Source organism: Pinus tabuliformis, chromosome 6 (genome assembly GCF_031772625.1).
Source record: "Pinus tabuliformis cultivar Carrire ecotype Pingquan chromosome 6, CPIR1, whole genome shotgun sequence".
In the NCBI taxonomy this organism is placed as follows: Eukaryota; Viridiplantae; Streptophyta; class Pinopsida; order Pinales; family Pinaceae; genus Pinus; species Pinus tabuliformis.
The window spans coordinates 703,813,294-703,838,240 of NC_142292.1; the positions used below are offsets into that span (position 1 = coordinate 703,813,294).

The 24,947-nt window shown below is 34.6% G+C and overlaps 1 protein-coding gene across 1 annotated transcript in view; it reads left to right on the plus strand.

Moving 5' to 3' along the window:
• Window positions 1-319: 319 nt before the first annotated feature.
• Window positions 320-24,947, plus strand: part of LOC149260625 (disease resistance protein RUN1-like) — a 31,867-nt gene continuing 7,239 nt past the window's right edge. The window contains exons 1-2 of the mRNA XM_089460508.1: window positions 320-451; window positions 605-700. Of these exons, the coding sequence (XP_089316634.1) occupies window positions 320-451; window positions 605-700 (228 nt within the window). The remainder of the gene's footprint in view (window positions 452-604; window positions 701-24,947) is intronic.

Below are 24,947 nucleotides of genomic sequence, written 5' to 3' on the forward strand. Positions count from 1 at the left end.
CTCTTTTAAAAGGATCGGTTGTGTCAGTGAAGTAGTGTATTTGGAGCCCAGATGGAGAATTTATTGGTATGTAAATTTTTTTTCTTGGTTTAAATTTAGGCATTTATATTTGTATGTGATAAAGTTATTTTTAACATACCCATGAGTATATGGTAGGCATTGTTCATTGATATAAGCTGGCATGCAAGAGTCGCATTTTATGAGCATCTAGTTCACATTTATAGTTTAATGTGATTGGTGAGTTAAGGAAACACCTTGAAGTTTATATTCTAGCTCAAAAATAGGTTACGTTTTTTTTTGTGTTTTCTTTTTGTGAAACATGGTTATAAGTGACAATAGTAATACAACATTGCAGATTAATGCACATATTGGTGGTGTGAATGACATTGCCTTTGTGCACCTTCAAAGAAAGTTGTGTCTTATCACTTGTGGGGATGATAAGACCATTAAGGTAAATTTAGTACCTGCTCCTTGAATTCATAAATGTTTGGATTCCCAATTATGATCAGTCAGTGCTACAAAAGCTTGCAAATTTGAACTAATTTTACTATCATGGATGTTTACCATTATGATCATTTGTTAGCTGAACTCTTCCATTGTGCAGGTATGGGATGCAGAAACAGGCTGCAAACAATACACATTTGAAGGTCATGAAGCACCTGTCTATTCTGTCTGTCCTCACTATAAAGTGAATGTCCAGGTACTTGATTTCTAGAAGTCTTTCTGCTACTTTTACAGGAATATAGCATTTATGTAGTATGAGGATTACTAGCAAATTCATTTTTCTATAGAATTCTTATTACTGGAGAAATTTTCTTCCATGTCTCATAATCATATTTGACATTGTTTTTACTATTAATTCAAATTCCTTGGAATATTTTTATGCATGTGTTTTTTGTATCACGTGGTTTTAACTAAGGAATAATCCCATAAATCTTAAGATGTGTTGAGCGCTTGGAATTGTTGGACTAGCCCATTTTTGGAAAAATGCATCAGATCCCATATGTTTCATATAAACCAATATTTTCACATTCGGAAGCCAAAGAGTAGTCACACAAAATCCCCCTTTCACCATAAACAAGGATAGCATGTGTTCTTTGGTTCCAACTTAAAGAGAATCTATATCATTTCTAAAGATGACAATCCTCACTAAAATCTGGATTGTCATATCTAATGGAAATGTTGAAACTTCTCCTAGGTTTCACTGAATATTACTCTCATATAAAGTTTCTTGACAATTTTCTATCTGCAAGAAAGAGATGTTTGTCAATTTGATCACATCCCACATAGAACAACCTCTTATTGGATCATCCATTTGATCCCCGAAATAACATGTTTCCAATGAAGGGGAGAAACATAAGAACATGAGCCCTAAATGTAAGGCCAATTTTGCAATCTCATGTTACATGCTTAACCATTTTCTATTAACAAGGCATGTAACATCAATCTGTAAGTGTAGTAGGATGATGTTGACCCTTTATTGTTGGGTTGTTATGAATGAAAAACCATCTAATTATTGTCTCTAAAGAAGAGGACTTCCAGATACCTTGACACCGGCTTATATGTAGGATTTGACAAAGTGTGTGATCCCTTTTTGATTTCTCAAATGTCAGCATGGATAATTCTAGTTCAACAACATTTTTCGAGTTACAAAATGTTCATTTGCATTTCATGAAACATTCTTACTAGTTTTCATTCAAGAAGACATGAATTTTTTTCTTGAAATCTTGAAGTGGGTTGAAGTCTCTGAACTATTTGAATTGGCATCTCTAATCATTGTAATAATAAACATAGTTTTGTTTTTAATCCTCGTCTCTGTACAATCATGTGACTCAATAAAAGTTAAAACTTGTATTAGCATTTTTCTATACATGCACATCTGATATGTTAATTTCATCAATATTGTGTATTGCTCACACCATTTGTGTAGTTGATTTATAATAATGTCCATTATTTATCTTGTTCTTTGTTTGTACAATTTTTATTGCCACTTGATATGTTCAATACAAGTCCTTTGAATAGATTTACCAGTCTAGCAGACAGGTAAATAAATCTTGCTCATAGCCCTGCTCTTGGAAACAACATTAGCATGTCCTTTGGTAGTTTTCCAGTTCATATTTGTGTATGAAGATTGAACAACTCAGTGGAATTGATAAAGCTATAAATATGTCCAAAAGTAGTGGGAAGTGATATTCAAAAACTGCATACTTCATTTAGGATTGAGGATTCAAGAACCACTATTTTTACTATTAAATATGCACAACAATATCAATTCCATATCCTATCATGCCATCTATTTTGATTTTCTAAAGACATTAGAAAATCATGTCTTCTCTTTCTCGAGTTTGGAGTTGTTATTTTGAAAATATCTTGTAGTGCATATGTGAAGTTTAAGAGTTTTTCATTTCAAAGAGAATATGATAGTTTTAACATTTAACATTTAGAGGGAATTGACTAATATTGACTCCTTGACAGTATTTAGGAAAGTCTATTGAGACATTATTATTAAAAACTCTATAGAAGACAATATATTCTTATGATCCATCAATCCTGCATTGAAGAGTGATGTCTTTTTCAGATAATTACCTAGTTGATACATTATGAACTGTAATTTCTATCAAATCTGTGACTCACAACAGTACATTTATGTTGCTTAAATTCTAAGCTTGGGAGACTGATTGAAGCTATAATGTAAGCCCAAAGGAGCACGTTGCAACCTATACCAGAAACTTTTGATTTGGAAAATATGCCTAACCAACATAATGCGATATTGAATCACATATTTATCTTGGTGAGCAACTAAATCTCATGGATGCTCCAAGTTTTTCCAATTATTAGGCTGTAGGGAGCATCCCAAGTTGTAGTTTCAGAAACATAAGAAGTCAATGTAGTGGCAGTATTTCTTTTGTCAATGGTTGGGTTGATGGAAGTGTAATCAATTCTGATAGTTCAGTTAATCAGGGATGCATTTCAAAATACAAAATGGTTATTGGATGGAATCCAGTTTCTAATGTGTAGTCAACTTCAAGGTTTGAAAGACAAGTGGTGGAATTACATGTCCTTTAGTTTGAAAGTGTGTCTATGGATTCTCTCAACAACCAGGTCATGGATGATCATTTAAATCTTTGTTCAAGCTGTAACTATGGAACTACTTCTTATGGTAATAATTATAACTTCAGTACCAATCAGACAATAGTTGCAAGTGAAGGGAAACCATTCATGGATTTAAGTTGTTGTCCTCACCCAACTCGATTGGCTGGATCAAAATCTGAACAAGTGACCTTTGATTGTAGTAGCATGGCTAGATGTATGCCAGAGAACATCAATGGATGTTTCAATAATCCTATGGATGGAAGACAAGGATCCTATAAAATAAAGACCATGGAAATAATTTCAGGTCCATCATCTTTAGATGTCCTCCCATGTTCTTCAAAATGAGATGATGACCACATCCACCTAACAACTCCTGGACAACACACCATTGGTAGCAACCTTTAAATATTCTTGCTACCACTGCAACAATTCCTATTGTGAGGCCGATAAAAGAATCAGTCATACCCAGGGCTAGTGTAGGTGATGTGGGTCCAGATTTCAGAGGTTTTTCTATGGCTAAGCAATCAAAAGATATTCAGAGAGTTTTTCAAGCAAGACACAACCTCCACATTAGAAGGAACAAAGTTTACGTCAAATATGGTCATCTGGAAATGTTGGAACGTATATACCTGACTTGAATCCAAATAATTTGCATTCCAAGAGACTAGTTTTAGGTGACCAGTCTGTAGACATAGGTCTAGCAAGTGTAAGCACTAGTGCCCAATTGAACCAACCCAATACGTTTTATGTGTCGTTTGGTATACAAAGGAGTTTGCATTCAGTTGGATGGAATGAAAGTTATTTTATTCCTAGAATTGGAAATATTTCTAGCTCCAATGCTGGTGCAAGGGAGTGTTCATCTTCTCAATAAGAAGTAGCTAGTTCAAGAAACATGACAATGGGTATTTCTAGTAATACCTAGTTTGTTGCAGGCTTGTACAATAAAGAAACTAACCATGAACCTGGAAATTGGGTTCCAATAAAATGAAATCCAAATGGACCTGGGGATACTGATTCTTTGATGTTACATCCACTACCAAGTACGCCATGGGGATCACATCATATTCCATTCATACAAGCACCTAGGAGAAGTAGTGGTTCTTCTCAAGGACATGTCTTATCATCATCTATTTCTAGGCCTTCATAGGGTAGTCATTTTAATCCTTCTCAGAATATTCATTCCTCTTCATCATCAGATTTTCCTGAGCCACCAGTCATCGGTTTCCAAGTCCCACAAAATCTTAGATCAACAATAGTATTGATGGAACACGAAGGTGATGGGTTGGTAGGTGTACCATGTGGGTTGCTACAAGAAATTGTTGTTGAAGGTGATGGATGAAATACAATAATCACCGAGGTTTGTATCTTACCAAGATTTTTTAATGAATATTAGTTTAGAGACAATGCTTAATATATTAATGTCATTTTTTAATGTAGTTCTTCAATCTCGGAGGTGCTTATAATTTCATATTTGGATCTTGATGAAATGATCTACCTATAGATATCCTTGCTTGTAAAAGAAACTTGGGTAGTGGGATGTGTAGGGCAAATCAGACTACTACCAACACAGGGAAGGAGTGCAAACATAGAGTAAAGTTCCCAAATCCTTGGTAAGATAATATCAATTATGAAATTTGGTTCAATCCTTGTTGAAGATAATCCTTAGAAAAATAACTTCTTGTTTGGTTTTTTCCCTTATTTAATATTCTACCAGTCTCGAATAAAATTATCTAACACGAATAAGCTCTTAATAAACCTTGTTCATGCCAAACAATCCCTTCATGGAAAACATGAATATTGTACTCACAACAGGTGGTTTATACAAAATATCAAGATTCATTGTGGTTTGAATCTAGCCAGTGCTTTATGTTGATTGGACCCCTTCCTCCAGTTGTTTCTACTATGTTCTGGAAAATAGTATGACATCTAGATCATAACTATGTTCTATGATATGGATTTTTGGAGTGAAGTAGGTCATACCCACCTTCTATAGTGGTAGAAACCAACTACAATGAGAGTTTTCCTTCCATTTCCTAAGGTGCCTCAACTTTTGTCTCGTGTGCAAGTTATAAGCCAATGCCATGCTGATAAGGGTAGATTGTTATTTTTCCATGAAAAAAGGCTTGAATTTGTTACTGAGTTACCGTTTTTTTTTATTTATGCTTTTATATATGGAATATATGTATATATTTATAATCAATATTGTGGTAAATTTTAATGAATAAAAATTATAACATAGGGTGGGGTATATAAACCTTTAACATCCTTTGAGGATTATTTTTAAGCAAGAATGTAGATGAATGTGCTCATAAGATTATATCGAACATATAATGATACTAATCCATTTCGCATTGCAACATTGTCACAGTGGATTGGAGCTTTTGCAAAGTCGAAGAGGTGACAACCTGAGATTTGACGTTAGTTTTTGAGTTATTTATATCTTGTTTGTTATGATTTTCTTTTATTTGTTATATATTTACCAAAAATACATACCACCCAAAAATACATCATTGACGACATAAATGGACACTTCGTTCTCCTCACCCTTCATCAGATTGAGGGGATCTTGGGCCTTCAATTTCCCTTGGGTCGTAAAGTTGAACTGTTCTGTTTTCCTTTGGCATAGCTTGGAGTGAGTTATACTTCTCAGTTCCTTGATTAATAGAAGACATGGGGAGATTCCATTTGCTGAGTGAAAATTAAGCTTCACAACCAGTTGCATTCAATTTAAGTTGTATGAAATATCTGTTTATGAGGAAATTTTATGCTCATTACATTGGCATTGTGTGTGGTTCATGCTTATTCTGAATAAGAAATTTTAGGAAACTGGCATTAGAGTATTGTAATTAGTTTGATTGATCTCTTTGTGAGTCGTGGCAGTGTAAGACTTTAGATTTCTTTAACATCAATCTTTTCTATAGAAACTCTACCCCTAATTCATGTAAGATTGCACGAAAAAGAGTGTCTGGGGACTAGTTATGAACAAGATTTTTCCAATGTGAGTAGTAGGCCTTAATGCTATTAGAATAGAAAACGAGCTTTGTATCCCCATACCATTCAAACTGTAATAAAATATAGAGAAACTTAATAGCTCATCATAGGGTGATTGACTAAAATATACTTTGAGCCCTTCCAAAGATCAGAAAAACTGTAAACTGCCAAATCACTTACAATTTTTTTCGAAGGAAAAAAGCCATAATTTGAGGACATTCCTTGCCATGTTTCTAGAATTGGAATGTAAGGAAGAAGTTGAAAAAACCTGATAGGGGCAGTTTCCTTTAGCCACAAACACTTCCCACTAAGATTCCTCCAATTTTTGATGCATTGGTAGTTGAAGCATGTATGAACCTCCACCTTCAATCTTTGAACATGTCTGTTTTGGGTGCAAGTAAAGGAATAAGGAAACCTGTGAGCCTGCCTCTAGAAGGCACTCAAATATTTAAGTGATACAACCCAATGAATACTGAAACAACTATAGAGACCAAAAACCGAAAAACATAGAACCATAACCCAACTTGAATTTTTCCATTAAAAATAACCCTTGAACGAAGCTCCCTTATCTGCAATTCCCAAGGTGTTTGGATGGATTGTCTGTATTGAATAATTCATATTAAGTGTTGTGCACATTAATAGCCACCCTATTTTGAATTTATGGGTTCAGTCTAAATTCCATCACCCTACCTTTAAATAATTTTTCAGGGCCTCGTGAACGGAGCTCCTTGAACTGCCATTCCCAAGGTGTTTGGCTAGACTTTTTGCATTAAGTACTTCATATTGATTGTTGTGCACATTAATATCCACTTTATTTTGAATTTATGGGATCAGTCTAATGTCCATCAGTGCACCTTTTAATAATATTCCAGGGTTGAATTTCAAAAGTTAACTTAGCTCAATGATCTCTCTCCTCATTCATTTCTCACTTGAAAGAATTAGATTCATTCGAAAAGAGAGAGAATGTTGTTTGATTATGGAAAGGAGAGTCTTTCATCTATACTTTTCTTGATTAGATTGGTCAATTGTTTCTTTTATGACCAGATTATTCAAAATATTTTGAAGACCCCATAATAGGTGTTGTCTATTAGAAGTTTTGGAGTTTTTGGCCAAAATCTGGCGATTTGTTTTTGGTCAAATCTTGATTTTTGTTGCTTAAACTAGTTTTTTGACTACATGTATGGATTCAACACCCTCAAAAACCTGTTGGCCACTTGGATTTTGGAGAGTTTACAACTCAAAGTTGTGATTCCAACAAATCCCTAATAAATTGTGTGGTGAGTGGTGTGTGGTATGAAACATACCATTTGACAATTGCTAGAAAAAATTGACCTGAATAGCCATCCTCATTTTTGGAGACTTGGTTTGCCTTAAGGTGGATACTTTCTTCATGTGGTTTGCCTTTGAGGTTGTCTCCAGTTTGAAACAGGTCACCTTCTACTCGTCAGAACCTTGTTCGACACAATTGTTGCAAACCCTTGTTTGACACCCATTTACTCGAAAACAAAAAGGAAAAATAAATAACAATTGTTATCGCGTGATTAGGTGGACCAACAACCATTCCAAGCGATGAAACGAGGTGCATGAAGTGAAAAGAAGAGGAAAAGGCAAGTGGAAAGAACCTGTAATGCCCAGATCCATTGCTGCAGAATTTAGGTAGAGTAGGAGGAGAAATAGTAATACAGAGAAAACACACTTCCACTTCCAAAGAGAAGATATGGACTCCGTTGAATATTTGTTCTTCTGAAGCTCGAAAGGTCATGACTACCTACTCTCCTACATCCAAATTAGGTCTCTCTACCGGCCTGTCTAAATTATACTCAACAAGATGTAATCCCATTTGTTGGCCATAAATCAACCCTAATTACTCTACACTAATAAGCATCAGATGCATTTTCCAGGTGATAGGAAAACTAGTAATTCAAGCCAAGTATATCAAGAGTATTCCAAACATAGCTACTTGTTCAATATAAATTTCTCCCAACAAACTTCGTTTTTCTAAAATTGATAAAAACTCAAAAATAAGAATGGCAAATATTTGTGCAAGACAGTAAGGGTTGGAGTGAATTGCCTCAGAGACTCCTCAAACTCCTCTACAGCCTCAATAGCAATAATATTAGTAGCATGAGAAACAACACTATGCCAAGAAAAACTAAAGGCATAATTTCACCAAGTTGCATGACTATTGCTTCCCACACGAGTCACCATATCCCATGTTTGGTCTTGTTAGTTCACTTCCTTCAACTCTTCGTTTAACTACTAGATCTGCATTTGGATCAACACCCTCAACTCCACAAGAAAACACCAAACTAGCTCCAAGATGACAAAGAACCTCCAAACTTGTCGTTGTTGCTCCAAAACTCAATGTTGGTGTAAAACTATCCAAGCTCTCATATGCACAAAAAAACTAGAAATCAAATGTGTGAGGCAAATAGGAGCTTAGGAATTCTTTTATAAGCTTAGTTGGGCATATTTAGAAGGGAACCTACCATGGATTTCTAAAAATCACCTCCAAAAACCACCTAGGACACCCATCAACATTCCCAACCATATGCCTTTCTAACCAGCCATTTTTTTACAAAAATCAGTCGTCTAAGTACCAAATCGGCTGAACTAGCCGATTTGGCACCAAAACCGGTCGATTTGGTACCCTATCAGTCCTAACCAACTAACTAATCGGATTTGTTGGGTAGGTTTGATATCTCAGAGAGCTAACAAACCAATTTGAGTAATTTTCAGTTTAACTAGACCGATTTTAAAAACTAGGCATGAGACACATCAAGCAAACAAAATAATCCATAATGTGATGGTGAAGACCTCATCCTCCACTCTTATTGAGAGGAGAAAGTCTATTTTTCTCTCATAGAGATAAATTTTTAGCATAGACATGAAATTATGACATGTCAAAGGATTTTTGACCTAAAAAAAAAGTCCTTATAATAACCATTGTTATGCAAATTGGTGATTCAAAAAACATCATTTCTTAGTTTTTACAAAAAAATTTCCATTTTTGCCCCTTTTTTCCTAACTTTTTTTTAAATCCTTTTTGAGTTATTGTTGCACACTAGTTTTGAACCATCGAAAATAAGTTAATAACCCACTCAATGCCTGTGTCTACCATAATGGGAGGAAAGGCATAAAGTGTGAACAAATCATATCTTTACAACATTAGCAACTTACCACAATCCTGACTAATGGTCAAAATGATTCAACAAACAATCACTCTTTACATATCCTAAGCTTGTGAGAAGTTAAACTCAATTTTAGCATGATGACAATGCTTGGAGTCACATGAGCTAGAATCAATGAAGAAAAGGGTGGTGTAGCCATACTCCCAACAGTGCATTTCAAAAAGAATGGTTTCACTTCAGTAAGATATTGTCCTAAATTAGTGTGAGTTTTGTTCAATTTCAATAGCAAGGGGGCTTGTAACATTGAAAAGGGCCAAATTTCAAAATGGCTTAACAAATATAATATCATTTGGGGTTTTGAAGAAAGTTTAGGGATCCAATATTACCCACGCGTTGGTCCATTCACCAAAAATAGTTCCTAAGGGCCACCAATATCCAATATAAAGGGCCTAAGTGATTTCACATAAAAGCTTATTTTAGTTTGTAGGTGAACTTATGACATCCACAACACCAAAGAAAGCTAGAATGTTTGTCAAATAAATTATTTTCGCAACATACTTCCCATTATCACTATGCAACAAACATGCCCTTTCCCAATATGAGAATATCACAATGCAATGTAATCAGATTACATCACTCAAAAAATATCCCTTCAGCTAAGAAGTCATGGCTGAGGATTATTTTTTGTTCCAAAGTCAACTAAGACTTGAACAGAGCACCAACCACTTAAGACAACCCACTTGCATAGGTAATATGGCCCTAGAGGAGAAAAATGTGTCCCTAGGGGATTTGAACCTTGGTGAGGATTATGAAACACCCCTTATTTACCATCTATCCAAGACCCCATAGTGACATAGTCTAAAATATTCACCATGAGGTAAATATAAATCTGATCTTGTTATTGGTTCCATAATTTATCATTACATTTTTAATAACTTGGCCTCATTTTAGTAAATGGTAAATTGATATAGTTGAGAACAAACCTAATTATCCTAAGAAGTGGCCACCAAATAGTTAGATTCTAGATTGAAAGAGAGGCTTGAGATACTATCATTTGGGGGCTGAACAATTTGAAAAACAAATAATTTGTGAAGATAATAATCTTATTGTGTTACTTGATTCATGAAGATGATGTAACAATACTATGCAATAGAATACCAATAAAATAGTATAATATGACGCATGCATAAAATACACATATATAACAACAAAACGAAATACGATGTATAGACTTTAGGAGATTAAAGACATTTCCTCATGCTTACCTATAATAAATCTAAATGAACATAATGAAATTGGTTGCTATATAAAATATGAATGCCAAGAAACTCAATGGGATTGAGGTTGATGTCCGTTGCAAAGCATCCTAAAATAACCATGGGGCACATAGAGGTAGGGTTTGGACATGTGGCTCCCAAAGATGAATATTTAGTGCTCATATTACAAACCAAACCAACCCCATGTTCTCCTTAAGGCCTAAGAAGCAGTGATTTTAAACCATTGGCCAAGTTTCCTTTTACCAAGAATCTATAGGGGATATTGGAGGTAGATGTTGAACTTCTAGCACATGGAGATGAATACCAAGTGCATGTGTTACAAGCCCAAACCCAATCCTTAATTATAACTTCTCCTTGAATCTTTGGAAGAAAAGAGCTCAACACTATTAGCCAAATTTTCATTCCCAAATGATTTACCAGAAAAATATTGAAGGCACCTGGAGGTAGGAGTTAAAATTAGGGCATATATTTCATATTACATACCCTAGCCCACCCCAAGGCTTTTGCAGTGGGAGCTTGATAACAACTAACTAGGTTCCATTCCCAGTGGATTTACCCAACACCTTAGGGTAGCCTTAGGGCACCTTGAGGTAAGGATCAAAATCATGGCAACTCGATATCAGGGCCATGTGTTTATATTAAAAATTCAACCCCACCTTCATGTTGTGGTTTTTCATGAAATGGTAATTCAAGTGAACTTGATTCTAACTGAGTTAAATTGTTTTAAAAAACATGTTAACACAACCAATTGATGTGCTATATTGTCATATGTATCAGATAAAGACAATGTTTTTTGCAGGTTAGAAACAAAGCCCCCTCCCTTGATAAATTTTCATTTTTATAATTCTATATCAACCAAATGGGGGCATAAAGGAAAAAAATTTCCAAATACCTACCAAAACATAATTGAGAAATTATATATTACTTCAAATGTGAGTAAATTATCTCTCAAAAAACATCTTTGAAGGACTTACAACCAAATTGTGATCTTGATTAAAGTCTTGTGCTGTAAATTATTTATTGGCATGGACCAATTGACCTTAAGAAAGCGAAGCTAGCCTAAGTCAACTGCACTGAAACATGGTGCATAATTTGAATGTAAAAGGGATAGTCAGTAATAGGCTCAAAACCACAAAATTGTACATTAGGCGTGTTTCTGGAGGCTGTGACATACTCCATATTTACAGGAAGAAAATACCGGAAAAATAAATGCATACCTAGAAGGATTTGTTGGGATTGTGAGGACTTGTGGTAGTACTAATGGTGTCAAAGGTAGAAACCATTGAAGAAACTCTTTGATAATTAACTTTTCGAATATGATGAAGTGTGATAGAATGCCTAAATTTACACTTACGATGATCTAGAATCCCTCAATTCTTCCTCATTTAAAAGGTCGCATAAACTATCACTATACATAATATGTCAAAGCATATTTTAGTAGCCAGAACCCTCAAATATCCAGAAACCATAGGCTCTGTGATTTTTCATGTACAAGTTTCCCTAGGCTTGTGCCTTAGCTTTGCCTCCAAATGATAACCCTCCAAATTTCAAATGTTTAACATACATCCATCTTTCTTCTCAATTTTTTAACATATGTTTTGTAATGGTCAGGGCTCCAGATCATCTTTTCCATTCCCTTGGGGCCAAGTGAGGTGCAGAGGCTTCTCACAACAGCCCTAGAAACCACAATGTTGGCCTTTTGAGCATATAATCCCCTTATTCGGGTTTTACGCTCCTAATAATTTATTATGATAAATGGCCTCCCGAACTCATCAAGTGCCAATGCCCTATAAATAGTAACATAATGTAACAAAGAGATTAACGCCTAAGCATACAAGCATGGCTACATAAAAACAGTGGATTTTGAACCAGAGACCGGAGGTGCATGTACTCCTCTCTATGTGGAACACTGAATGTGGGGCCAAAATGCATTGAAGTTAAAAATGGAACATAGCATCGTCAATGGACTGAAAATTTGATGTTGGCATTCAATATCGGGTATACTACTACGGTAAAACCATAATTTGCAACTCTCTGAAATCTTGTTTTTTCTCCCTCCCTATGAAAAGAAAATAGATACAGAATTCTGGTTGGGAGGGATTTTGTAAACAAAATTAAAACTTAACTTTTTCAAAATGTTAAAATTTTCGTGGTAAAAAACAATATACAATATTTTAAATTTTCATGGTGAAAAAAAATATACAATATTTTATTTTCACTTACATCATATTATAGTTGTATTTGAGAAACTAATGGGATCTTACATGTTTTAGTGGTGTTTAAAAACATTTATGGTTGGCATTTATCATCATAATAATAATAATTTAATTTTAAGGTTATGGTTTCTATGAAATAATTTTGTTGTTAAATTTTATGGAGGTAGAGTTTGAGATGTGGGAAGGAAACAAGTGTTCTTAACTTGGTTGCACTGAAAACATTTAAGTGCTCTTTCCTATTAAGTGCCTGCAAATAAAATATAGTATACAGTAAGAAGATTTAATAGTTAAAATCAAGGGTTAGTTTCTTAAAATTCATATGTCAAATTTGGGAGTATGGCATGTATCCTTATTTAGGTTAAATATATTCAAATTGTTGTGTGAATGGGGTTGTAACACCCTACGTTTTCATCTTGAGAAAATGGAGTCCTAGTCACTTGCATAGTTTAGGTTGTCATAAGCAAAGTACATGCTTTGCCTTAAGATGTGAACCTTTCATTTTAAGCAATGTGATAATGTGGCTTCAAAGAGGCATTAAAAGAGGGAATGAACATGCACATTTGGGATGATAGTGTTATGTTCTACTTCAGGCATGAGTGGAAATCTAAAAAGACTCTAACAAGGGTTGAAGAGGTAAAATAGTTAGATAGGTTTTGGGTTTGTAGTGTCACTTAGAGGTGTAGACAAGTATGTTAAGCACCATGAAAAGTTGTGAAGCAAAATTAATACATTTTACAACCTACATTAAGGAAACATGGTAGTGGTACTAAATGAACATTCATTGATTGAAGTCGATACCCTATCCTTGGCACTACCACTTTGAAAAACGAAAAGTAAATGTGAAATAGATGTGTATATGCATGAAAATTTAAGTCTTTAACTAAAGGAAATGTGTCCTCTACTAAGTAACTAACACTTCTCCTTATAGTTATATTTCATAATGTATTTAACCCAATTGTAAGCCCACTCCCATTTTGGATAATTTGTTAGCCTTTGATTTGAATTACCTATGTATGTGATCAAAGGATATAACCTTCAATATTCTAATTAACTCTATAACTCTAATCATCCACTAATCCAATAAAGTAGTGTTTAAGGAAGTATAATATTTTAGTCAATACACAACAACTTGAATCCCCTATCACTTGTAAGTTTAGATTTCCAAAGTGACACAATTAAAATGACTAACATAAACGACTGCTTTTGTATTATTGGAGTACTTTTTATGTAGTTGTATTTTTGTTCCTAGACTAAATTAGTCATTAATGTTAGCCATTTTAAATTTTATTACTTGTTTTTAGTCGTGTATTTTAACCCGGGACTAAATTAGTCATTTATGTTAGTCATTTTTAGTTCAGAAACATAAGATTGCTCATTTTTTGTAGTATTTCACTAGAAAAAGCTATGGTGACTAACGTTTTTAGTCACCTAGTCACTAATTTTATCATTTTCTACTAGTGATAGGATTAGGTAGGGAATTACATACATCCCTCCTTTAGAAAACTCAATCCCAAAGTTAGAGTCAAAATTATACAAGCAGTATAGAAAGAGAGGAGGTTATTTCCCTAGTCCCTCTTAAGCTCCCTTAACCTCACCCATTCACCAACATGATGAAACTACATAAATATAGGAACAACATATACAAGTCCCTTCAGAGAAAAACATGTCCATATGAGACGGGAGGATGGATAGTCTGAATCAAACATGTTATTTCTTCCCCACTACCAATTAGGAAACATACATAATATTCATCCTTCAATTTACTTCAACCAATAGTGGTGCTCGTGTTTGAATTTCCATATTCACATTTCAAGACCACCGCATCGGTTTCGCTTAGCTAGTTCATTTAGGTCACAAATTAGTATGAAAATAAGGCATAACAAAACAAAGAGAGAGATGTAATAGTAAAATTAAGTAAGTCAAGAAAGGATGCCACTTCCCATATAGAGTCTCCAACTAACCTATAGCCTCCTATCCTCCCTAATCTACTTTTGCTTCCATCCTATCCATCCTCTGTACTAGTATACTATGGCATCGACTATACTAATCTAATCACTGATAGAACTAAGATGGTGGAAGAATCAACTATATTTATGTAACTTACCCAAATGTAAATAAGAAATCATTATCACACATCTGGGGGAGTGTGCCCATCACTTTCCTCCCACAATTCTATGCTTGTAGGTTATACAGTGCGAAATGCCTCCATCCTTCCTCAAAAAATAGGGTCAACACCCTAATATGGACCACACTACGACTTTGGTTGGATACTTTTCATCGAATAATACAGCCATAAAGTTAGGTCACTGAAAATATTCATGTTACCCATGTCATAATAGAACATATCAAGTAGATACAAAATGTAATATAACATTGTTCATCATACCATTTCTCATTGGATGTCTTGGCATCCCTGAGTCACTAGAATGGATATTATAGCTATCATATAGTTATTTCCAATATGCAGGTTAGTTCTCATCCATGCATTAAAATAACATCAAAATATATATACAAAAAAGTGATCATAATCATCATGTTATTAAGTTTGGTATTCGTGTGCCCAGTGTTTTTCAATTAATATCAACATGTTGGAAGTAAATCTTACATTAGAGAAATAATAACTTCAATAATTCATTCACTAGATAAATTGTATCCAAATAAATCATAACTCTAATAAGTCATGCACTAGATAAATCATAACCAAGTAAGACATAAATTAGGTAAATCATACATCAGATAAGTCATATTAAAATTCATCAATATTACATAGCATTCATAAATAAAATAACATGGATTATAATTAGTATCTCAACATAGGTGGCTATCTTGGTCAAAATGGGCATAAAAAATGGTCAAAACTAAGGAGTAGTCATGACATATAGTCTCTACATCCTCATGGGTAGTAGTTCTTGGACTATTCTTGTCCCACCAGATCTTAACCTGGTCCACCAAGTGATGTTGGAGTTGTCGAACCCCATGGTCCAATATGTGTAATGGTTTAACCATTATGGTTCCCACCTCCAAGACCTATATTTCCCAGCAATTTATTTTGTGATATTTACCATAAACATAATGTTGTAGAATAGATACATGAATAAGATCATGAGTTTTATGAAATGGGGTGGTAGTACAAGATGATAGGAAACTGGTCCAATTTTATCTTTGATTCCAAAAGTTCCTATAATTCGAGGTGACAATTGTATCCCTTTCCCAAACTAAATAATGCTTTTGTTGGATTGAATATGAATAAAAATTAGTCTCCTACTTCATAACATTGATTATACTTGTGTGCATCAACATAAATCTTTTTTCGATCTTATGCTTCCTTTAACCTTTGTCAAATTTGTCTTACTAGTTTCTCCATTTCTTGAACCAGTTATGGTCTGACTATTACTCTGTCCTCTGACCTTTCCCAACTCAATGGTGTCCTGCATGGCCTCCCATATAGAGATTCATAAGGAGGAATCTTGATTGATTTGTGGTAGCTATTATTATAGGAAAAATCTCCCAATGGGAATTACCTTTCCCCCTGAGTTTGATTATCCATGACATACATTCTAAGCATATCTTCCATAACTTGATTTTCTTTTTCAATATTCCAATTTGTTTATGGATGATATGTAGTGCTTAGGTTCAACTATGTCCCCAATATTGACTACAAGCTTATCCAAAATCTTGATGTAAAGCAAGAGTCCCTATCAAAAATGATCTTTGTGGGTAACCCATGTAGCTAGATAAACTTTCCTATAAATACTTGTTCCGCATTGATAACGTTGTAACGATGTCTCTTACTAGGATGAAATGGGCACTTTTGGTCAATTTATCAACTATAACCAATATGGCATTGTACCTTTGTGAAGTGAGTGGAAAAGCCACAATGAAATACATAGAAATGACCTCCCATTTAGACATAGGGATGTCATACGGTTGTACAAGTCCTTCTAGGTGGTGATGAACATCCTTCACTCATTAACATTCAAGACACTTTGTGACAAATTGGACTGTGTCACGCTTCATGCCTACCCAAAAAAAGAGTTTCTTCATGTCTACATACATCTTCTTCACCCTAGGATGTGCACAGTAGAGTGCTCTATGTGACTCTTTGAGAATCGTTCTTCACATACCCCCTTCCTTGGGGATGTACATTCTCCCTTGAAATCTCAATAGTCCATCTAGTTCAAGGACATACCCCTCAAACTTTGGTTCTACCTACTTCCTTCTCTAGAGGAATGATGTAACATTTAGATACCAACTATCTTCAAATAGTTTCTCCAACACATGTTCCCTTAAATCGACCCTCAAGGGTACCAAGGAGAAGGTTTATGGCCTCCTACTTAGTGAATCGACCACTACATTCTCCTTTCCCTTAATGTACGAAATCCAGAAATCATACCGATTGATTAATTCACTCTACCACCTCTTCCTAGAATTCATATCTCTCTGAGTGAAGAGATTCTTGAGGCTCTAATGATCAATTCTTAACTTAAAGCTTCCCCCAACGAGGTAGTGTCTCCACAGTTTCAAATTTAGCATCACTACTGCTAATTCTAAGTCATGGGTAACTTACAACTCTTCATGTTTCTTCAAATTTTTGTATGCATAAGATATTATTCCACTTTCTTGCATCAACACTGCTCCCAACCCTTGCTTCAAAGCATTTGTGCAAACATTGAAGTCTTTATCCATGTTAGGAACTTGAAGGATCAGTGCACTGGTTAGTAATCTCTTTAATTCAGTGAATGTAGAGTCACATTAATCTCTCCATACATACCTAACCCCCTTTCATTGTAATGTGGTGATGGGTTTTGCAATCTTCAAAAACCCTTCCATGAATCTTCGATAATAACCTACTAGCCCCATGAAGCTACACACCTCATGATAATTTTTTGGTACTTAACAATCCATTATGGCCTTTACCTTTTTCAAGTCAACTGAAATCCATTCTCATGAAATGATGCACCGAAGATAATAAATGTTCCTCTTTTGAAAGAACATTTAGACAATTTTTGATACAATTATTTTTCTCTTAAGAATGTTAATGAAAACATTAGGTTCCCTTCATGATCCTTTTCATTATTGGAATACACAAGAATATCATCCAAAAATACTTGCAAAAATTGGTCCAAATACTTCCATGACATGCCATTCATGAGACTCATTAACAATGCAGGTGCATTGGTTAAACCAAATGGCACTACTACGAACTCATAGTGCCCAGACCAGGTCCTAAAGGTAGTTTTTGGGATGTCACCTTCATTAATACTCAATTGGTGGTATCCATATCACAAATCAATTTTTGATAAAAACATTTCTCCTTTCATTTGGTCAAAGATGTCATATATTATAGGTATCATGTACCTACTCTTTACTATGGATCAATTCAAGTCCCTATAATCCATGCACAATCTTAAGGAACCATCCTTCTTCTTGACGAAAGTCACCAATTCATCCCAAGGTGAAATACTAGGTCTAATAAATCCCAAGTCTAATAGCTCTTTTAACTTCATCTGCAACTCACAAAGTTTTAGAGTCATCATCCTATAGGGCGTCTTGGATATTTTTTCTACGCCAGGTTTTAGGTCAATTGTGAAATTGTTCTCCCTCACAAGAAATAATCTTCACAATTCCTTGGGGAAAATATCCTCAAATTTTGACAAAATTGGGTGTTGATCTAGGGAGGGTCCTTTTTGGTCACTTACAGCCTCGACCACATATAGTTTACAACCTTTCCAGTGAATTTTTTTTACCTTCATCGTGGAGATGAATCGTAGGGACACTCCTCTCTTGATACCATCACTCTCAATTGACCTACCTTCATTATCTAAACAAATCACCTTCTTTTTGAAACAATCTACCAAAGCTCAATGAGCTTCTAGCTATTCCATTCCAATGATTACATCGTACATTCTAGTGCCATGATGTATGCCTTCAACATAGTTGTACACATCCTTAGGTTTACTTGACATTGGTCAAAAATAGGTATGACTACTTGTTTTATCCCAAAATCCAATTTGACTTTTTTAAAGTCAGCATGCTCATAAGATACCAACCCATTTTTTTATAATGTAATTGGTGAAATGAAACTAACTGTAGCACTAGATTCAAACAAAATTTTAAATTTTACATCACTTATCTTACCTAAGGTTTCTATCACGACGGTTTGGTGTTCAACTTGTTGGTTGTCCACTACTACACATATTTGATGGTGGTTTCCTTCTCCTCCCATCGATGCTTTTCCTTCTCTATGTTTGTTTCCAGTTTGTAACTCTAGATAATCACATTGGTGATGAGGTCCCTCGCATCCCCAACAAGTGATGCATGGTATACTATGAACATAATTTTGTACAACTCTCTAGAAAAATATTATTCCCCTAGGACCCTTGCTCCTGCTTATAGATCCCCTTATTTGACCTCGATTTGCATGAGTCCCTAAATATATCAATGAATTTGCATTGATACCAATTTAAATCCTGACTGTCAGCATTCTAGGTACAACCCTATTTCCATATGCGGTGGTATCAAACTTCCTCCCATGGAGAAGGTCTGAGGGGCCTTCCCCACAAAGCTTGGATGTTGTAGAAAAATGGCTTTGTTCCCCCTTTCAAGTCTTATTTCTCTTCTACATAGTGAGCATGTTTAATAACTTCTACAACAAAGTATGGTTTCCACATTTAGACAATTTCCCTAATATTAGGGTTCAATCCTTAAACAAAATGATTCACTTGGTGTTGACCAATATCCATGTAGGAGACATACTTAACCAATTCCATGAATACAATTTCATATTCTTCTACCATTTCATATCTGTATACCAAAAATCATGGAAGGCTCCTACTTTCTATTCTTCATAATATGTTGGCAAGTACTTCTTTATCTCTAAGTTGAAATATTTCTATCTTATCCTTCGAATTGGAAGTATACTCTATAAGTGTAAAACATCTTGTCATTCCCTCCAACCAGGCTTCTACTCATTCACTAGCATGGCCTCCAACAAGATTTGGTAGCTTAATCTTTAGGAGCTCCCCATTAATGTCCTCAATTGGAGGTCCTCTATCAAAGTTCCATGATCCCTTGAGATTTACCAACCTTGATGGAAGGTGCTCTACTTCCACTTCAACTTTTTGGTGCCTTCTTAATGTGTCATTAATTACCTCTAGGGAGCACAATATGAGAGATATCTTTGGTGATTGAAATGGGATTTCTAGAGGAGGTGGTAATTTTGAGTACTCTCAGCCTCGATTCCCTCGTGTGCTCACCATCCTGAAATGTTCAATTATCTGATTGAAACACAAGACTTAGTAGTTCAACATAGGACTTGCTAGGTCTTACTTGACTCACACATATTTACAAACTAATAGGTGTAAGCTTTCCTTTTGATATGTTCGTAAATATTTGTTACTAATTGATGATGCTCATTAATAGGCTTATCATAAGGGTCATAATGCCATCCTACAACTTTAGAACTATCTCTTTCACACATTTATTTACAATTTTTTGTTATATTATGCTTAGTGAGAGGGGTAAAATATGTTTTTCTATGTCATGTCGCCTAATATGTTTTAAATGCAAGAAATGGAATGATTTTGAGATGATTTCAATGCAAGAGCTCGAAGTATACAACATGGAGATATTCTAGGAGGTTTTCTACCTCCTTAACTCCCTCAATCAACCAAAATCACTACTCTCTTTCTCATCATCTCGAGGTCATTGGCAGCCAAGCAGGACGATGTCATTGGATGTCAAGAAATTGTAGTTCAAGGAGATCTATATCCACCATTCTCAAGTTTTGGCAGACAAACATCCCTATTTTCTAGGGAGTCGTTTGTAGCTACCCTCTTGTATAAATAAACATGCCAAAGAGCTCATTAGGATTCAAAATTTGTTTTCATCTAAGAGGCTATTGAGTTCAAGAACTTGATACTATTATTTTTAACTTGTTATGTGATGTAGTTGACATTGATGAAATGATAATGAGAATTTTCTTATTGATCCATCATTGAGTTAGTTTCAGAGGGTTGAGGCTCTCAGTTTGGGACTAACCCTAGTGGCTTAGCTCCCTCTTATGTATTGGTATTTCTTTTTATCTTAGAATGTTTGTTAGTTTTCTGCATTTTATTAGAATATAATTCCTTAAAAATCCTGTGACTGCTACCTCTATCTTATATCTCTCATGAGATGATGAATAGAGGAACCTATAATCACAGCCCAAAAATTTTATGTTTATGTAACAACCCTAGTGAAAATTCATGTAAAAATATATATAAGGCCACGAATGATGGGACACGTATTCCAAGTTGAATGGTGAACAAGACATCCCAGTGTGGACATTCATTTGGTTGTTTATGAAAAAGGCAATGGATAAGGCTTTGGAAAGGAAAAATGACATTTTTGGCACATTTATTTATGAAAATAATGGAAATTAGGAGAAAAGGAAGGTGAAAGGTCATAGGTTGCATGTCAGGAGGAAATTGAAGGAAAATGATGGAAAATGAAGAAAATAGAGGCCACATTCATAAAAAGGCTTATGAGGATCAGTTCGAAAGATCTTTAGTCAGTGTAAGCTCTTGGCTCAAGATTTTGCTATGGTTATGCATGCGATCAAGAAAGGCAAAGAAGGAAGGAGCAAGTAAGGAAGAGCAAGATCAAGCAACTACAACATGGTTCTTTGCAGGTATCACTTTGCATGTGTGATTTCCTTGCTAGATTTGGCATGCATGGTATTGCATGTGGTTCTTTTGCTATTATGGCATGGGTTTTGCTAGGTGTAACCGTGTTTTCAACCTAGCCTTTCCATTTCTGGATAGCCATTGTGTGATGGGGTTCTCATGTTTTGATTGAGCTAGATGGCCGAATGGATTTGAAGCTGAGTGAGGTGGATCTATGAAACGATAGAACACATGGTCTAGTAATGCCTAAACTGGACTGTGGGTTTTGGTAAAGCCATATTTTGTGTTGCCTCATATGGCCTTGGAATCCTTGCAGGTGAATGGCGGGATATATGATAAAACCTAGAGGTGGTTTCTCTCCGTCAGGCCTAGTAATCCCGGGTTTGGGATATGCAGTAAAGCCTGGAGGCTGGGTCTCGATTTAGGTCTTAGCAATCCAGTGTGGATTGTGGTCAATCTTGAGAGACATGGGTCTCGGTGTAGGGCCTATTGATCTGCGTTTGGATTGCTGTAAAGCCTGAGAGACTAGGAGAAAGGAAAATTCCTCATGGTGTAGGTGGAGAAATATGGTGGCATCCATGCTTGTTGGCCTAGTGATCCAGGATGGATTATGGTAAACCTGGTTTCTGTTGATGAGGGTGAGGTGGTTTAACCTCGGTATGCCCTATCTAATTCTTTTGGTTTGAGTCCCACATTCATGCTTGGAATATGGCATGCGGATGAATGGTTGAAGAGATATTTGGCTCAGCCATTCTATGGTCAGCTGGAATGAGGAAGTCCCATCCCAGGATTGTTTTTTGCATTATTAATGAAAGGTTATGTCTCCTTGTATTTCTATGAGCATTTTGATGGATGATATGTGGTTTATATGGTTGTACTTTCATGAGTATTTCTGTTGTTATATATGTGTATTTAATGAAAACAACTATGTATGGCTCTCAACATGCTTTTTCTTGTAAATTAATGGATAATGTATATATGAAGCAATCAAGTTGTTTCTATAAGCATTCAGATTACTTAAACACCTTGATACCTACTAAGTTTAATTCATCCCCGATTTTTTTAAACAAGGATGAAAAATATTGATCCAAACCAACAATCTAACCCAAAACTCAGACTATAACTATAAACGAGAACTTACATTTATCACACGCACAAAATTCTTGAGAAATTCTTCATAATTTGTTTTTAATCTTTTTTTCTGTTGTCTGCACAACCTAGGGTTGAATTTCTCTTTTCAAATCTAAATTGGTAGATCTACATTCATTGCATGCTATATCATCTAGTAGATATCATTAACATTGATCGATTTTCTCATGATGTATTTAAATTTCAACTATATGTTGTGATTGATCTTGTTGACTAGTTTACCTTTGGATATAATCATAACAACTAAGTAAACTTCAAAAGAAATTAATTTCATATGCTTCATTGGAGTTTGTTCAAGCTTAACTCACATGCTAACTATTCTCCAAAGATGTATCATTCGTTTTTGGCTTAAACATGGACATATCAATTTTCCTTTATATCTGTGTCCAAACTTGAGTTTACTAAACTCTTTATTTCATTTCAACAATAAGTTTATAATAATTGGAGATGCATATTTTATTTTGTTCTCATACATCCACATAAGGGTTTAAGGTCAGATTGTTCCTTTTGATGCCACTCTACAATACCCTAACTTACTAGGATTCTAGGCCAATGTTGAGATTGATACTTGGTCTCATCACTATGAAAAAATGAAATAAACCTTCAGATTCTTGAACACTTTGGTTAATTTTCCCAATGTTATCACTATATCACAATTTACATATTTTCCTAAGTATTTACATCCATTGTATCGTTGTTGTTCATAACTTGAGTTATTTCGTTGATAATGCCTCCTCGTGTTGTTAGATGTTTGTGGTAGAAGCATGCTATGATAATGATAAGTTTCTCTCTATTGAATTTCCTTTAGAGTGATTCTAAATCTGAATATGACCCATACACAATGTTGATTTCATGGTATCTGATCATTAAGGTTATTTTTATTTCTCTTTTCATGATTTCAAAGTTAACTCAAGGAAACTCTAAGAGAAAATGATAAAAATAAATAAATAAATAAAACCTTAATGCTGATAATTTTTTGTTAAGTATGAATTCTGGATGGTAGGGCATATGACGACCTTAGTGTTATTTGTGCCTATGGTTTGAATGTTCTCACACAATAATATGTTGAAGTCTTTTAATAACTCCAAGGCTTGGTGATACTACGTCTCAATGAAATTTTGAAATGACTAAGATATGATCTTACTTTTTATAGATCAATGATGTTCACATTAATATATCATTTATCACTATTGGGTGAATGCAACTCTAGTATGTTCTATTTAGGATCAATCACATTAATAAATAGAATTTGAAAAATATTTTGGAAGGTCCTATTACTTATGTTGTCACATAAATCTCATACATTTTGTAGCAGTTGGCTATCATAACATTCTAGAATATCACTTTAGGATTTAAGGTCATAAAGTGGTCAAAATTGGCTCTCGCAATTCATAGTTTTTCAACAATAATTTGAATGGTATTTTTGTTATAACATAATTATAACATCATGAACAAAACCTTAATATAATCCTCATGCATATTGCTATTGATCACAAATTACAATGCTTATATTTGGTTCTCAAGGTTAATGTTTTGGGATAGTTCCATAGAGCAGATGCACAATTTGGTTTCAAACTTGAAAATTCTTGGGAAGATTGGAAGTCTTCAGATCAATGATGTGTTTACAAATAACCAAAGGTTAAGAAATGGGGCAATAATTTATTTTGTAAAGGCTCTCAGCAAGATATCCATGTAAGAACTACGATCTCCTACTAACCCCTAAGTTTTCAGCCTAACCAAGATTGCATAAATTGCATGAGGATATATTTTTTATACAAATTTTCTTTGCAATGGTAAAATTTTATGACTAAGGAAGAAGATTTCAGCAAAGTTTAGCTAAGATGGAAAATCACGAAATTCATTGCATTGATATAACATCTTCAAGCTCTAAAATATAGTTATAGAAGTAATGTAATAAGGAACAAAGTTTAGATCTCAACAATTTATTCAAATTTTGTATGAACCTTTTATTCTTCATAACTACAGGTATAAAAAGGGAAACGCGTAACAAGCAAATTTAATAAGGATTTTTTTTTTTTTTTTTAAGTTATAACATTTACTGAGACAAGTGAACATAATACTAGTTACATGATATGCCACACCAGGTTATCTTGGACTCAATGTTTAATCGATAGTTGTTCTTGACCACATCTTCCATGGACCAAAAAGCACAATCAAGAAGAAACAATGGACATGTGTGAAATGCAACTTAAAACCTAGTCTACAAATTTATCCAAAACCCTAGCCAAGAGAACAAAATCCTAAATTTTATCAATAAGCATGTGAATACAATGTTTTAGACTATAAGAAGGATGTCAATTAAACAAGAAATGGATTACCTTAGAGCACAACAACTTCAAGATTTAAGCCTTTCATCTTCGGGAGTCAAATTTTGCATAAGGACTCCTCCTAGACCTTGAATGC